Source organism: Rhinatrema bivittatum, chromosome 4 (genome assembly GCF_901001135.1).
Source record: "Rhinatrema bivittatum chromosome 4, aRhiBiv1.1, whole genome shotgun sequence".
Lineage (NCBI taxonomy): Eukaryota > Metazoa > Chordata > Amphibia > Gymnophiona > Rhinatrematidae > Rhinatrema > Rhinatrema bivittatum.
In genome coordinates this window covers 336,479,958-336,496,031 of record NC_042618.1, presented here as the reverse complement: position 1 = coordinate 336,496,031, position 16,074 = coordinate 336,479,958, and the positions used below count along the sequence as shown (strand labels likewise).

Here is a 16,074-nt window from a genome sequence, read left to right as displayed (position 1 = left end):
TGGCACTTTATGTCCAGGAGGGTAGAGAGTCCAACAGGATAAAGATCATACAAGAGATTAAATGCTCAGTAGAATCTATATGGGTAGAAATCCCATGTGTGCTGGGTAAGAGTATAGTGATAGGATTATACTACCGTCCACCTGGACAAAATGGTCAGACAGATGATGAAATGCTAAGAGAAATCAGGGAAGCAAACCAATTCGGTAGTGCAATAATAATGGGAGATTTCAATTACCCCAATATTGACTGGGTAAATGTAACATCAGGACTTGCTAGAGACATAAAGTTCCTGGATGTAATAAATGATTGCTTCATGGAGCAATTGGTTCAGGAACCAATAAGAGAGGGAGCTATTTTAGATTTAATTCTTAGTGGAATGCAGGATTTGGTGAGAGAGGTAACAGTGGTGGGGCCACTTGGCAACAGTGATCATAACATGATCAAATTTAAACTAATAACTGGAAGGGGGACAATAAGTAAATCTGCAACTCTAACACTAAATTTTCAAAAGGGAAACTGATAAAATGAGGAAAATAGAAAAAAATTGAAAGGTGCAGCTGCAAAGGTTAAAGTGTTCAACAGGCTTGGACAGTGTTTAAAAATACAATCCTAGAGGCACAGTCCATATGTATTCCACACATTAAGAAAGGCGGAAGGAAGGCAAAACGATTACAGTCATGGTTAAAAGGTGAGGTGAAAGAGGCTATTTTAGCCAAAAAAAATCCTTCAAAAATTGGAAGAAGGATCCATCTGAAGAAAAACAGGATAAAATGTAAGCATTGTCAAGTTAAGTGTAAAACATTGATAAGACAGGCGAAGAGAGAATTTGAAATGAAGTTGGCCATAGAGTAAAAAACTCATAATAAAAACTTTTTAAAATATATCCAAAGCAAGAAACCTGTGAGGGAGTCGGTTGGACCATTAGATGACAGAGGGGTTAAAGAGGCTCTTAAGGAAGATAAGGCCATTGCAGAAAGACTAAATTAATTCTTTGCTTCCGTGTTTCCTAATGAGGATGTTGGGGAGATACCAGTTCTGGACATGGTTTTCAGGGGTGATGAGTCAGATGAACTGAACGAAATCACTGTGAAACTGGAAGATGTAGTAGGCCAGATTGACAAACTAAAGAGTAGCAAATCACCTGGACTGGATGGTATGCATCCTAGGGTACTGAAGGAACTCAGAAATGAAATTTCTGATCTATTAGTTAAAATTTGTGAGCTATCATTAAAATCATCTATTGTACCTGAAGACTGGAGGGTGGCCAATGTAACCCCAATATTTAAAAAAGGCTCCAGGGGCGATCCGGGTAACTATAGACCAGTGAGCCTGACTTCAGTGCCGGGAAAAATAGTGGAAACTATTCTCAAGATCAAAATCGTAGAGCATATAGAAAGACATGATTTAATGGAACACAGTCAACATAGATTTACCCAAGGGAAGTCTTGCCTAACAAATCTGCTTCATATATTTTGAAGGGGTTAATAAACATGTGGATAAAGGTGAACCGGTACATGTAGTGTATTTGGATTTTCAGAAGGCGTCTGACAAAGTCCCTCATGAGAGGCTTCTACGAAAACTAAAAAGTCATGGGATACGAGGCGATGTCCTTTCTTGGATTACAAACTGGTTAAAAGATAGCAAACACAGAGTAGGATTAAATGGTCAATTTCCTCAGTGGAAAAGGGTAAATAGTGGAGTGCCTCAGGGATCTGTACTTGGAGGAAAGGAATACGACGAGTGAGGTTATCAAATTTGCAGATGATACAAAATTATTCAGAATAGTTAAATCACAAGCAGACTGTGATACATTACAGGAGGACCTTGCAAGACTGGAAGATTGGGCATCCAAATGGCAGATGAAGTTTAAATGTGGATAAGTGCAAGGTGTTGCATATAGGGGAAAATAACCCTTGCTGTAGTTACACGACGTTAGGTTCCATATTAGGAACTACCACCCAGGAAAAAGATCTAGGCATCATACTGGATAATACTTTAAAATCTTCAGCTCAGTGTGCTGCAGCAGTCAAAAAAGCAAACAGAATGTTAGGAATTGTTAGGAAGGGAATGGTTAATAGAATGGAAAATGTCATAATGCCTCTATATCGCTCCATGGTGAGACCGCACCTTGAATACTGTGTACAATTCTGGTCGCCGCATCTCAAAAAAGATACAGTTGCGATGGAGAAGGTACAGAGAATGGCAACCAAAATGATAAAGGGGATGGAACAGCTCCCCTATGAGGAAAGGCTGAAGAGGTTAGGGCTGTTCAGCTTGGAGAAGAGACGGCTGAGGGGGGATATGATAGAGATCTTTAAGATCATGAAAGGTCTTGAATGAGTAGATGTGACTCAGTTATTTACTCTTTCGAATAATAGAAGGACTAGGGGGCATTCCATGAAGTTAGCAAGTAGCACATTTAAGACTAATCAGAGAAAATTCTTTTTCACTCAACGCACAAATAAGCTCTGGAATTTGTTGCCAGAGGATGTGGTTAGTGCAGTTAGTGTAGCTGGGTTCAAAAAAGTTTTGGATAAGTTCTTGGAGGAGAAGTCCATTAATAGCTATTAATCAAGTTTACTTGGGGAATAGCCACTGCTATTAATTGCATCAGTAGCATGGGATCTTCTTAGTGTTTGGGTAATTGCCAGGTTCTTGGGCCTGGTTTGGCCTCTGTTGGAAACAGGATGCTGAGCTTGATGGACCCTTGGTCTGACCCAGCATGGCAATTTCTTATGTTCTTATGTGACAAGTTGACAACTAAAGCCAGAAGAATGCTAGGCTGCATACAGAAAGGAATAGCCAGTAAAGAAAAAGGATGTGATAGTCCCCTTGTACAGGTCCTTGGTGAGGCCTCACCTGGAGTATTGTAGTCTCCAGAGCTGAACATCTCAAAAGGGACAGAAACAGGATAGAGGCAGTCCAGAGAAGGGCAACAAAAATGGTGGTGGTTCTCCATCAAATACATATGGAGGAGAGGTTGAAGGAGCTAAATATGTACACCCTGGAGGAGAGGAGGTGCAGGGGAGATATGATACAGACCTTCAGATACCTGAAAGGTTTTAATGATGCACAATCAACAAAACCTCCGTTGGAATGAAGTCAGTAGATCTAGAGGGTCACATCATGAAACTCCAGGGAGGACGACTCAGAACCAACATCAGGAAATATTTCTTACGGGGAGGGTGGTGGATGCTCGGAATGCCCTTCCGGAGGAGGAGGAGGAGAAGACAAACAGTGAAAGAATTCACATGGGATAAACACTGTGGATCCCTAAAGGCTTGAGGAAAGAATGAAAAAAAAAAAGAAGGGCACATGAGGGTAACTTGCTGGTGTGGCGGTTACTACCCTTAACCAATAAGCCTTCAATACTGTTGATTCAACTCCAACATTGCTCTCTGCTTCAACGGCATGGAGAAAGAGGGAATTGGATTCAGACAACCCTGACTTTGACGGTTTGGGAAACTAAGTAAGGTGTGACTTGTTTGGCGCGGCAGATGCTACCATAAGCTTGCTGGACAGACTGGATGGGTCCTGCTCTGGCTGCTGTCATTTTCTGTGTGAGAAACAAACATTTACCAGTGAAAAAAAACCCCAAACCGCAACCCACATTCATATCCAAACTCCCTCAAAGTCCAACAGTTAGAAATATGAAAACCAGCAGAGATTTGGGGGAAATCCCCTCTTCTGTAAGGAACAATCTCTGCCTGGTTTGCTCAAAAAGAAAAAGGATAGCAAAACAAAGCTAAACCTTTCAGCCAACTAGCATAACCAGACCCGTTATATCATAAGACGGCACTCCCAGCAGCATCCATCAGGCTACAGAAAGAAGGTCCTACCATACAACTTAGGCAGTTACAAAATTTTAAAAGGGAAGCAGATTTGGAAATCCTGTCCAGGAGTTCATCATGCTTGTTTCCCCACTCGCTTATGACCTGGGGAAACTATCACCCAATTTGAAACCATTCTCTGGCATGTGAATTTTTTTTAATTATTATTTATTTATTTATTTATTTAAATACACCCTCCTTGGCTGGTTAGCGTTGGAAAGCCAAACGTTGATCTCTCTATCTGAGAAACAAAGCTTAAAGAACCTGCAGACTTTCAGTCTTCAAATGGCACACCTAGGGCGAAAAGTTAAATATGATAATGACAATCCCAGAAAAATCCAATTGTGTGAAGTCAGATTTTCCACCAGACACCGATACAGTGTTCAATGAACCAGAGAGACTTAATTGGGACATCAGGATCAACCTGCTCATTACTAAACTAGGAGAGCCTAGAGGACTGGGCTTAGAAGGGGAAATGATTTTGTACAAGAAGAAAAAAAAAAAAAAGCCAGACTCTTTTACAAGCCATTTAAAGAAACTAGATAGAAGGTGCATTATATCCAAAGTCAGAGAGGATTTACTCTTCCCCCATGGGACCGCACACATGCGCGTTGGTCTTTCAAGCAGAGTCTGGGAGCGCTGTACAGTAAAAGAGGTCCTTTCACGGAGGAAGCCATCCGCCACATTAATCTTTCCAGACCTTGGATACATGTTCCACTCAACTCCGTCTGCAGACGCTCCAAAACCAACACAGAACAACTTCCATACACCAAGAAAAAAAAAAAAAAACATTCAACAGAGTAGAAATCTAGCTTTCCTGCTCCTGCTGACTTCTGGCCCAGCAGTTTGCATTTCTTTTAAAAGTTCCCTCTTATTTGCCCTCCTCATCCATTTTTTTCTCCTCATGTTGGTAAGTTTTTTGTGTTTTGTTTTTTTTGTTTTAAATCTCAGTTAAACAAAGTTATTAAAAATGCTGAGACTTTTCTTTGTTTTTGGCTAGAATAGTTGCTGTCAGGACAAATGCATCTGCAGAGTAACTCTTAAGCGGTTCTCTATTCAATACACCAATAAAAAAAAAAAAAACAAACCTATTAAAAGGCTACTCCATCCAGGGATGGCCTCCATCCATGGAGAAATTGATGCTATAGCTCAGTGTCCGCTGCAGTCCTTGCAGAGATTATGCTTCAGTCAGCAGCTCCAATAAATTGGACCCCAAGGTTGGTTAAGCTGAAATGTTCCCAATTTGCTACGGACCCTGTGGAGGTAAAAATAAAAAACTGCCAAACACACACAAAAACAGAGCAGCTGCATTTTTCTCTGGGAGTGCAGTGGTGGTACGTGCTGGGGACAGTTAGCTGCAGCAGGCAGAACGTCTGGAAATCTGTTGGTGCTCTGCGAGCAGTCCTCGGAGGAAACCCAGCAAAGGACTGGAGGGCAACTGGGAATGCAGCACCCAGAATGTGCTCCAAAAGCATCCAAGTCTTTTTCCCTATAAAAAAAAAAAAAAAAAAAAATCTGGTGTACTAGAGCGTGCACAGCAGAGATATAAACCAATAAGGGAGTATTTCATCACATGCCAAGTCTCCAGTGGACTACACATGTTCCAGAATGAGTCTGGCTGTGGCCCTCCATCAGTGTGATGATTGGGAGGGGAGAGAGGGCCGAAAGTGGGGACTGCCCACCCCAAGTAACCGCACCATAGTCCAACAAGAGGCCGATTCCAGGTGAACTGGAAGGCCAGAGGACCTGGAGAAAATTGCCCTCTATAGCAAATCTTAGAACGCATCCAAATCAGTACTGGTGCTTTACTGGATCTGTCCGGGTGTGCACGTGGAACCAACTGTGGTTTATTTTCAACACAGGTTGATCCAGTCCTGGTTTTACTGCACAACCATGCAGGGATTTGTAGTTCAGATTTCCCTAAGAGCAGAGCTACAAAAGCACTTGGTGGGGAGTAAAGACAGAACTGGATCAACCTGCCTGGAGAAAAAAAAAAAAATAGACTCTTACCCCACTGTGCGGTATATAAAAATGTTTAAATAAAAAAATAAATAGTGGAGCCAGATATTCTAGCTACTCTGTGCTATTATAGTAATAAAAAAAAAGAGTAAGACAGAGGAACTGAATAAAATGTAACTAGCCAGTATCATTCTACAAAATATTCTTACATTCTCCATGAAATATGAGACCAGAGGGTGTGGATTACACAAATAGCCACGCCCACAAGACTCACTGTGAAGCAAGAGGCGTTGCAGAACAATGCCAACTACCTGGAAAGCAATGCTACCATGCAATCCTGAAACATTTTGCTCTGCCTGTAAAATAGTCCAAGTCGTAGATACCAGAAATGCAGCTTGTGTGCTTTTTTTTTTTTTTTTTTTTTTATCCCCCATGAAAACTCACCCGCTTCTGATTCCACTGGGATACAACAGAGTCCACAACTTCCACTCAAGACTTTGGGTGAGCAGGCTAGGATGTCAAGTGTTGCCAAACCATCCCCTCCACTGGTTGGCATCAAAAACAGAGGAGCCAAGAAAATTTCTTAGAAGTTAATAAAAAAAAAAAATAAAAGTTATAGGGGATACTTTTGTATTTCACTAACTTAATACTAATTTTCAAGATCTGTAAAGGGAGAAAGTACCCGCTGGATAGTGATTTTTACAGGCATCCTTAGTTGGCTTTTAAAACAAGCACAGCCCCTAACAGACTAAGGAGGAAGAAAAATCTAGAACTTTCTGCCCAAATGAAGAATCAGTGAGAGCAGTGCTTCCTGAAAGGTGGTCATTGAGTTGTGCAGAAAGTCAGACCCAGGCTAGGAGATAGAGAATCTAAACAGGGTGAGGAGTGAGCCTCTCTCTATAAAGAACCATTATTGGTACAAGATTTCAGAAGTAGCTGGGAAAACGGAAGCAGGCGGAGTTGAAGCTAATGGACAACCACATCACTGCATCCAGAGGTGTCGCAGTAGAGCAGGAAAAGAGCCACAGAGGATGGGTTAAAGTCATCACAGAGCAACAGCCAGAAGGAATCTAATGAGAGAGTCAGCTGCAAAGAAATCACTAAGGGGGACATTTTGCAAATCGCGTTAGGGCCTTATTGCAGGCAATAGCGAGATTAGTCAAGGTGGTGGGCTAGGTTTTGGGGGGCAGTTTTACATGCCCAGTCAGAGGTACAAAGAGCACAGTAGACATCAGTGAAGATTTTATGGGATTTGGAGTGACGAAAGGTACACAAAGATGAGATTTGTACAATGTACTCAACTTAGCAACTAGGTAGAAAGTGCATCAAGCTATCATGCTAGGTCGAGAGTACATTGTACAAATCTCATCTTTGTGTACCTTTCATCACTCCAAATCCCATAAAATCTTCACTGATGTCTACTGTGCTCTTTGTACCTCTGACTGGGCATGTAAAACTGCCCCCCCAAAACCTATCCTACCACCAAAACCTCACCCCAAGTAACTAGTTGCCCCTCTTACAGTGGTATAAATAATTCACATATGAGAGCCTTATGAAGAGTCTCTCTCTTCCCCCTCCCCCCCCGGAAGCTTGCAATTTTATAGCAAAATGATAAATCTAGGGGTAACCACGGCCGGCTTACTTGCTGGTTAGCAAAAAGTTTCCTGCTATCAAGGCAGTGGAGCACAAGTGACAGAAAGAGACAAAGAGAGGGTTAATAAACATGTGGATAAAGGTGAACCGGTAGATGTAGTGTATTTGGATTTTCAGAAGGCGTTTGACAAAGTCCCTCATGAGAGGCTTCTACGTAAATTAAAAAGTCATGGGATAGGAGGCGATGTCCTTTCGTGGATTACAAGCTGGTTAAAAGACAGGAAACAGAGAGTAGGATTAAATGGTCAATTTTCTCAGTGGAAAAGGGTAAACAGTGGAGTGCCTCAGGGATCTGTACTTGGACCGGTGCTTTTCAATATATATATATAAATGATCTGGAAAGGAATACGACGAGTGAGGTTATCAAATTTGCAGATGATACAAAATTATTTAGAGTAGTTAAATCACAAGCAGACTGTGATACATTGCAGGAGGACCTTGCAAGACTTGAAGATTGGGCATCCAAATGGCAGATGAAATTTAATGTGGACAAGTGCAAGGTGTTGCTGTAGTTACACGATGTTAGGTTCCATATTAGGAGCTACCACCCAGGAAAAAGATCTAGGCATCATAGTGGATAATACTTTAAAATAGTCAGCTCAGTGTGCTGCAGCAGTCAAAAAAGCAAATAGAATGTTAGGAATTATTAGGAAGGGAATGGTTAATAGAACGGAAAATGTCATAATGCCTCTATATCGCTCCATGGTGAGACCACACCTTGAATACTGTGTACAATTCTGGTCACCGCATCTCAAAAAAGATATAGTTGCGATGGAGAAGGTACAGAGAAGGGCAACCAAAATGATAAAGGAGATGGAACAGCTCCCCTATGAGGAAAGGCTGAAGAGGTTAGGGCTGTTCAGCTTGGAGAAGAGACGGCTGAGGGGGGATATGATAGAGGTCTTTAAGATCATGAGAGGTCTTGAATGAGTAGATGTGACTCTGTTATTTTCACTTTCGAATAATAGAAGGACTAGGGGGCATTCCATGAAGTTAGCAAGTAGCACATTTAAGACTAATCGGAGAAAATTCTTTTTCACTCAACGCACAATAATACAGAGGATGTGGTTAGTGAAGTTAGTGTAGCTGGGTTCAAAAAAGGTTTGGATAAGTTCTTGGAGGAGAAGTCCATTAATGGCTATTAATCAATTTTACTTAGGGAATAGCCACTGCTATTAATTGCATCAGTAGCACGGGATCTTCTTAGTGTTTGGGTACTTGCCAGGTTCTTGTGGCCTGGTTTTGGCCTCTGTTGGAAACAGGATGTTGGGCTTGATGGTCCCTTGGTCTGACCCAGCATGGCAATTTCTTATGTTCTTATGACAAAGAGTGGACTGGAGGTAATAGGAGAATTGGGGGGGGGGGGGGGGGGGGGGGGAGGGGGAATTGCTCCCAGCACTACTGGAGTTTAGTGACCAGTTCTCCTGCTGCTATTGGCCCCTCCAGGTCTGATAGCCAAGCTTGTCTGACTGCAGCAAGTTGAGGTCAGTAAGACTAAAATTGGATTCAGCAACAAAATTGCTCCACAGGGAAGTGCTGAAAGTAAGCGTCCCCAGCAGTTTCTGGATTTATACCAGCAACGACACAGAACTAACAATGCAGCCCTAGGAATGGATGGGAAATTCTCCCAACCAAATATCATGATTTGTCTGGATCATAACAAAAAAAAAAAAAAAACCAAAAACAAACTGCTGTGCATTAAGCAGTACAGTTTTAAACCGGTATCAGGTTCACAGTTTGAGGGCCCACCTCAATACATACCTCCATTGTCATTTGCTGTTTTTTGTTCTTTTTTGGTTTTTTTTTTAAGGGTGACTCGCATCTTGTTTTCCCCTTTAGTTATTTCTTACTTATTCTATTATTCAAAAGGCACATTCCTCTTATCTTGTAATATTTACCTTATGTTTTATGCTTTCTCTCTGTTTTTCCTTAAGTAAAAATTGTATATTTACTTAGTGTGGTTTTTTCTGACTCCGGTGGGGGCCTAGGCAATTACATGGTGTGGTCCAGGGACAGAAGGGGTAAGGAAACACTATCCCCAGTTAATCTGCAGGCAACTGGCACTTGAATTTATAGTGGGGGCCCAGTTGGTTTCTTGTGCCGGTTTCTCTCACCTTTGGTGCCAGTTACACTGTAGAAGCTGAGGGGGAGGACGCTACATTTGTTACATAACATGTGTCAAGGTTTTTTTTCCCCCCATTCCTAAGTTGGTGAAAAGATATCCGATAGTTTGGGAACAATCTCAATATCTGATATATACAAATGGGGGTATGTCTTTGTGTAAACTTGGAGCACGTTAAAAAAAAAGTTAAAGAAAGAGTAGAGTAATATACATTAATATGTGAATGTTTGATCGTTTTATGCTATCCTGTTCTGTTTAAACTTTTGTTCATCTGAAAATAAATAAAAAAAAAAAAAAGGCGGCCGGCCCACAGTAGCAGAGCTGTGTAAAGCCATGCAGAAGGTCCTCTGTTCCATCCCCAAGTTGGGTTGTCCACACCTCGGTCCAACTGGGGATGCTGTAGAGGCAACTAGGTGGGGAGAAGCAATGATCAGCATTAGAATGACACAGACTGCTATAAGCTGCCTGGCACCCTACTTTAGTGCCTGAATGTGCTGCTACAACCAGTTTTGGTGAAATGCTGCAGAAGATAATCGTATATTTTACCGAGATAGAACTAAATTTTTTAAAAATGCGCAATATCGTACGATCTATTTCAAGTTTAGTTCTCATTGTCCACCTTCTCCTTCAGACGTGAATTGCTAAGCTGCAACATCTGTGGCTCTGAATGTAGATTGCCATGATGCAGGATTTTAGAAGGAGCTCTGGCGATTGGCTCTCAGGGTGATTGCTGCAAGGGCCGGTAACAAGGGTAGTTGTAAATGAAGGCACCAGAATCCCAGCACTGGTTCTGATTGACTGAGCTGGAAGAAAAAGATGACTACTGGGCCAAAAATAAAGATTTCCCAGTGTCCTACATCTCCCATTCCACTTCCTCATAGCCCCAATATTAAACAGAAACCTCCATGACTCCACCATGCCTCAACTGCACTTCAGGGCAGAAATATTACTAAATGTTCCCATGCCAAAACAAGCTGTTTGGCATTCCTAGTCAGACAGGGAACAGGACCTTGAGCAACTAATTTCTCTGTTCTAAAGCCAGAACGAGTTCACAGCTGTTCAGGACAGTGGGCCTAACTGTACTTTTACCAGCCAGGTGGCACACCTAATCCTTGGCCAAACAGAGCTATTATTAAACACAGATAAAAACAAGGGAGAGCATTTTGGTGCCAAGTGATAAGGAAAAATATCCACATTTTAAAAGAAAAGCTCAAAACAACATCTAAACCTTAGGGAGACTTGACTCTCTTCTGAGGGCAGGTAAAGCAAGGAGGCTGGTGGCTTGCTCCCTTTCGCACCTGTGCGCCAGTGCCCAATTCTGCTTCTAACCCAGACTTTAGCAAGGAAGCACAGCTTACATGCCCAGAATGATGTTACAACTCGTGACAGACAAACCTTGGAAGAGATGTGTACAAGTCTGGACGAAGCCGGGGAATATGTTGTAATTTTAGCCTCCTTTCTGGAAGCAAGAAGGCTTAGGAGTTCACAATATATATTGTGTGTTTTTCTCTTCTCAATTTAGTGTTTTGTGTCTTATCCATAACACATTTTTAGGATATATATTATCGGGGAGTCCAAGCAGATTCCAAGAGAAGTTTTTTTTTTTTGGAAATCTATGTATGCACACTCCATTAGATCTGGCTAACAACTTCTAGTCTTTAAAAAGGACTTTGGATATCATGTTTTAATCACGAGAATTAATCTCCATGGCTGAGGTTCCTGATGCAGCAGGATCACCTCTTCCCTTCCCAACCACCATGGATATATAAACCTGTTTTATGCACTGGAAATAGTCTGTTCGAGGGACATAGTCATTATACTGTGGAAAGGTAACAGCAGCTAATGCTGAAGCACCCTGGGGCCGATGTAACAAGACCCGTGCTGAAACTGGCGTTCGTCTGCGCATATTTTTTTTTCTTTTTAGCACGTGTGACAGAAGCAGGCACCTCCGCAGGATGTAATAAGAGGACAGGCATGCAAATGGGTGACCCACAAGTGATTCAAAGGGTGCAAGCCTTCCCCTGTCATAAAACAGTGAAGAAATGAGTGGGCTGGGAGAGGGACGGAAGGTGGATAGAGTAATCTCTAATCTCTTCACGTTCTGTCTCTGAGTGGCCAGATGTACCAGTGGATGCCAGCAAGCATGGGAAATGCAGCATGGATGTCAGCTGATCCAAGTATACCACAGCATCTGGTGAAGGTAATCCATGATTACCCCAGAGCTGCGCAGTCACAAAACCACACTAATGACAGCAATGGAGTAAACCGGCCCTCCTGTCACATGCTTTAACTTAACTCCTGCCCCAGGTGCTAAAAAAAACCCACGTGCTGTTGGAAGATATAGGGAGTTAGTAAAATAGTGGACCAGAAGACTTTTGTATGGGCAAGTAAGAATAATAAGTGGAAGAAAGCAAATCAATCAATAAATGAATGAGGATCAATATATAAGAACATGCCATGCTGGGTCAGACCAAGGGTATATCAAGCGCAGCATCCTGTTTCCAACAGTGGCCAATCCAGGCCATAAGAACCTGGCAAGTACCCAAAAACTAAGTCTATTCCATGTTACTGTTGCTAGTAATAGCAGTGGCTATTTTCTAAGTCAACTTAATTAATAGCAGGTAATGGACTTCTTCTCCAAGAACTTATCCAATCCTTTTTTAAACACCAGCTTAGTAGAGCATCACTAGGCACAGGACTACAGCATGATGACTATCTTCTTTAATCTGCCTAGTAGTAACAAGTTGAGATAACATGTTTTTCTTTCTGATAAGGTTTAGTGTTTGAGCTGTGTGGAGCTATGGAGTACCAGGATCCCTAACCAACCACAGCAGAGACAAAATATTGTTGAAGTTGTTCAATTAGACCAACTGAACTTGCAAAATCTGAACCAGAGCCAGACAAGAGAATATGAAGTTGATTGTAATTAACAGCATCTTTAGACTGTCAGAAAGAACACTGTCAACCATGTCATGTGGGGGAGTCCCCAAGCCTCTTATCTCTCTATTTCTGCACAGATACATTGACTCACAATAGGGAGACTTGTGAGAGAGGTATCTATCTTAATCTTTATCTTTTATTATTGTGATGCTGTTTGCGTTTGATATTCATTGTGATTTATCTTTGCTGACTTTTACCAGATTTAGTAAACTGAGTTTTTGTTTTTATAAATCTGTTTGCGTGTTCTGACACATTATCACCATTCAGCCCACAGGAACAAAACCCCACACTAACTGATGTGCAGCTCCCTACATAGCTCATGAAAAGTTAATTGTCTCCTTTCCATGCACTTGTGAAAAACCAGCAGCAGGTTTTTAAGAGAGTTTTTTTCTTGTGCTGACCATGTTAACATACATGCACAAAACTAGCACAGGAAAGACGCATGAAAAATCCCATGTAAGTATGTGCACGAACCCTTAGCAGCTTATTACACTGGCCCTTCTGTGTAGGGGGCAGTTTTCAAAAAAATAAATCTTAACAAAAAAACCCCAAAAACCCATCTCTAAATACATTCAGAGCCAGCCTGAAATAATGTTAATGGATTCGCACTACAGACTGGAATGAAAGAAATTTGAGCAGTAGAAAGATGAGAGGAAACCCCCCCCCCCCCACTAAATATACTAAAAAGTAGATTTTAAAAAATCCTAACTCAGTAATAGACAATAATAGTGGGTGCGCTGGTGAGAAAACAAAAGCTACAAAAAGTACTAGCAGAAAGCAGAATTAATCCAAGTACATTAAAAATTATATATCTATCTATAATGAACATGCATGAGAGATTTGCATGCACTACCTCTACTAAGATAAAAAAAAAAATACACAAACATCGATCTAGCTAGCATCATGACCATAAAGTTGTAGTTTCTGACATTACCTTCCCCATGCATATGTCAAAACATGTACAGCAATTCTTTGGGTCGATTTTTCAACTTTTTTTTTTTTTTTTTTTTAAACACACGCTAGGCCAGGGACAGGCAACTTCAGTCTTGGAGTGCCACAGGGTATCCTCAATAAATATGCATGATGTATATTTGCATTCACTGCCTACACTGTATGTAAATATCTCATGAATATTCCCTGTGAGTGACCTGCACTCCAGGACCGGAGCAGCCTACCCCCCCGAGGAATAAAACCAGAATAACTGAAGGAAAGCCAAAGCAACAGCCCTTCAAGCACACCAGGCCCTTATCTATTCTTGCCATTTCATTTTGGCAGCTCCTCCAATTTAAGGTCGGTCTGGTGTTGTACAAATAGTATAGCAAATATGGGCTGTAGACAAAGATACAACGGCAGTCATCTGTGAGAATACCATCAAAGCCTCGACCTGTCCCTGTCACACCTACCATTGTAGAAATACAATGGCCCATACCAGCTCATGCCATGCATCTGCTTCCCTGAGGTACGGAACAGAGCTTCCTGAAACCCCCAATAGTTTTACCTTTCCTTCCACTTTCTCTTGATCAACCATTGTGTTGTGCTGACATATATCCCACGTTTACTTAATACAATGGAGAATACTCGATCATCACTATGCATGTATAAAAAATGCATATATGCACTGGATCCGCCTAAGGATAAAATGATCATTCACGGTTTGTATGGGAGGTTATTTCATATCAATTAAAAAAAAAAAAAAAAGAGTTGACTCTGGTTTCATTTCCTTGATTTATACTGCCAACCATCTCCTTTCCTGCCTCGTCCCATGGGACGAGCACAGGAATCGGCAGTGGCAGCTTCCAGGATAGAAAAGTGTCACCGGGAAGCCCAGGCTTGATCACTCTTCGCCAAGGGCGGAATTCCCCCTCCAACTTTTTCTCAACTGAACTCCGAGTTGCGTCATTTGCACCACTAAAACGAAAGCCTGAACCCACAACCGTTGAGTCATTTTACCCACAGCCGTGCAAACAAACGTAAAGTGGAGCACCGCACTCTAATATTGATAGTAATCGTGAGTGTAACAGCCCCGCCAACAGGCAGTCCAGGGTAGGACGGCTGAGAGAACGGCGCGGCGCCAGTGTCACAGGATGCCTGCCCGCTCACCTTAACATGAGAACAAAACACTTCCAAGGAGAATCAGCCAGGAAAACCAGCCCCCTCCCTCCCCCCCCCCCCCCCCCCAAAACAGGAGTAACCAGAAGTGCACTCAAAATACCTCCCTCTAGCTTCAATCTATGCAACCTGTCCTTCCGTAATTCCCCCCTCTACAATCCAACCCCAAAACCGGGGGCGGGGGCGTCCGCGCCACACGAAAGCCCCTCCCCACCTCATCAGCACACACAAAAAGGAATCCGGAAAAAGTAAAAACTTTTCGATTCTAAAAACTTATTGACCTGTCCTCTCCCTCCCCACCACAAGGGCTCCTCCCTGCCCAGCAAACCCAACTCTAAAACAGGGAAGGAAGGGAGAATCAGCCATGGGAGAAGCGGGGCACAGAAGGGGAAGGATCAGGATTTCAAAAAAAAAAAAGTAACACTCTCTCTAAAACAAAATTAACCTGCCTTTCTTACCTCATCCTCTCAGCCCCCTCCCGAAACAATGACCTTCCTCCTCTTAACCCCCATAAAATAAAACCACCTAAGAGCTGCCCCACCTCCCTCCCCCACTACACAAGGAAGCGCGATCAGCCGCGAGAGAAACTACCTGCCTCCCCCAACACGCGGCGGGCGTAGCCACCTTCAATAATGTATTGGATATTATGCAATATATATAAGATATAATTATAAAAAAAAAAAATAAAAAAAGAATCAGGAATACAAGGAGAAGAAAGTCTCGTCGCTTACACGGAGTAACCTGTTCTTGCCCCACCCTCGCCGGCTGGGGGCAGACGAGCCTTCCGGGCAGATCTCCCCCCCTCGCTCTCGGGCCGAGGGCACCGTTCCCCCGCAAGCCGCGCACTGCTCCGATATCAATCCAGCAGTGGAGGAGGCAGAAGAGTCCGCCGCACCGCCCACAGCCGAAGCTGAGCAGCTTCAGGGGAAGAGGGAGGGAGGGAGGCGACTTAGCCGTCCTGCCCACAAGGAAGTAATTACTATGCGAAGCCCAGCGAAGGCGTGAGAGGGGAGGCGGAGATAACGTCCCTTGCTGCTCCTACGGCAAGTGACATTGGAAACCCGCGGGAATTTTTAAATGTAGGGGAGGAGCGAGAAGGTCAGTGCCGGGCTGCCGGCGTGAGAAGAAGTTGTGCCTGAAGGGCTTTGCAGCTCTGGTGCGGCTTCTCTTCCCTTGGAACCGATTGGACTGCTAGCGAAAGTTCCATTTACTGCTGCTGTCAGCAAAATATCAAACTTGGCTCATAGATCCACCGTGTACCGCTGTGGGGAACTGACTGAATAGGGTTTGAGAAAGAAGAGGAAAGTAGTTTCAGAAAGGACAATGGCTGACTGAAAAGGGATTTACCGCTTGCATCGGGGTGGGGGTAAGAAAGTCAAGAGTGGGGGCTGGAGGTGGAGTGGTATGGTAGTCACTAGTGGGGCCTTGAGGGCTACCTGGGGTGCGGGTAACAAAGCCAG

General features: G+C 42.9%; 1 protein-coding gene across 3 annotated transcripts in view; it reads right to left on the bottom strand.

Annotated features, from left to right (window-relative positions):
* Nucleotides 1-15,628, bottom strand: part of RHBDF2 (rhomboid 5 homolog 2) — a 138,414-nt gene extending 122,786 nt beyond the window's left edge. The window contains exons 1-2 of one of the 3 annotated variants that reach the window (XM_029600422.1): nucleotides 15,346-15,628; nucleotides 4,920-5,320 (exon numbers count right to left, since the gene is read on the bottom strand). In XM_029600422.1, coding sequence (XP_029456282.1) covers nucleotides 4,920-4,956 — 37 coding nt within the window. In that variant the 5' untranslated portion in view covers nucleotides 4,957-5,320; nucleotides 15,346-15,628. The remainder of the gene's footprint in view (nucleotides 1-4,919; nucleotides 5,321-15,345) is intronic. The other 2 variants (XM_029600423.1, XM_029600424.1) reach the window with 2 other exon arrangements.
* Nucleotides 15,629-16,074: the final 446 nt, after the last annotated feature.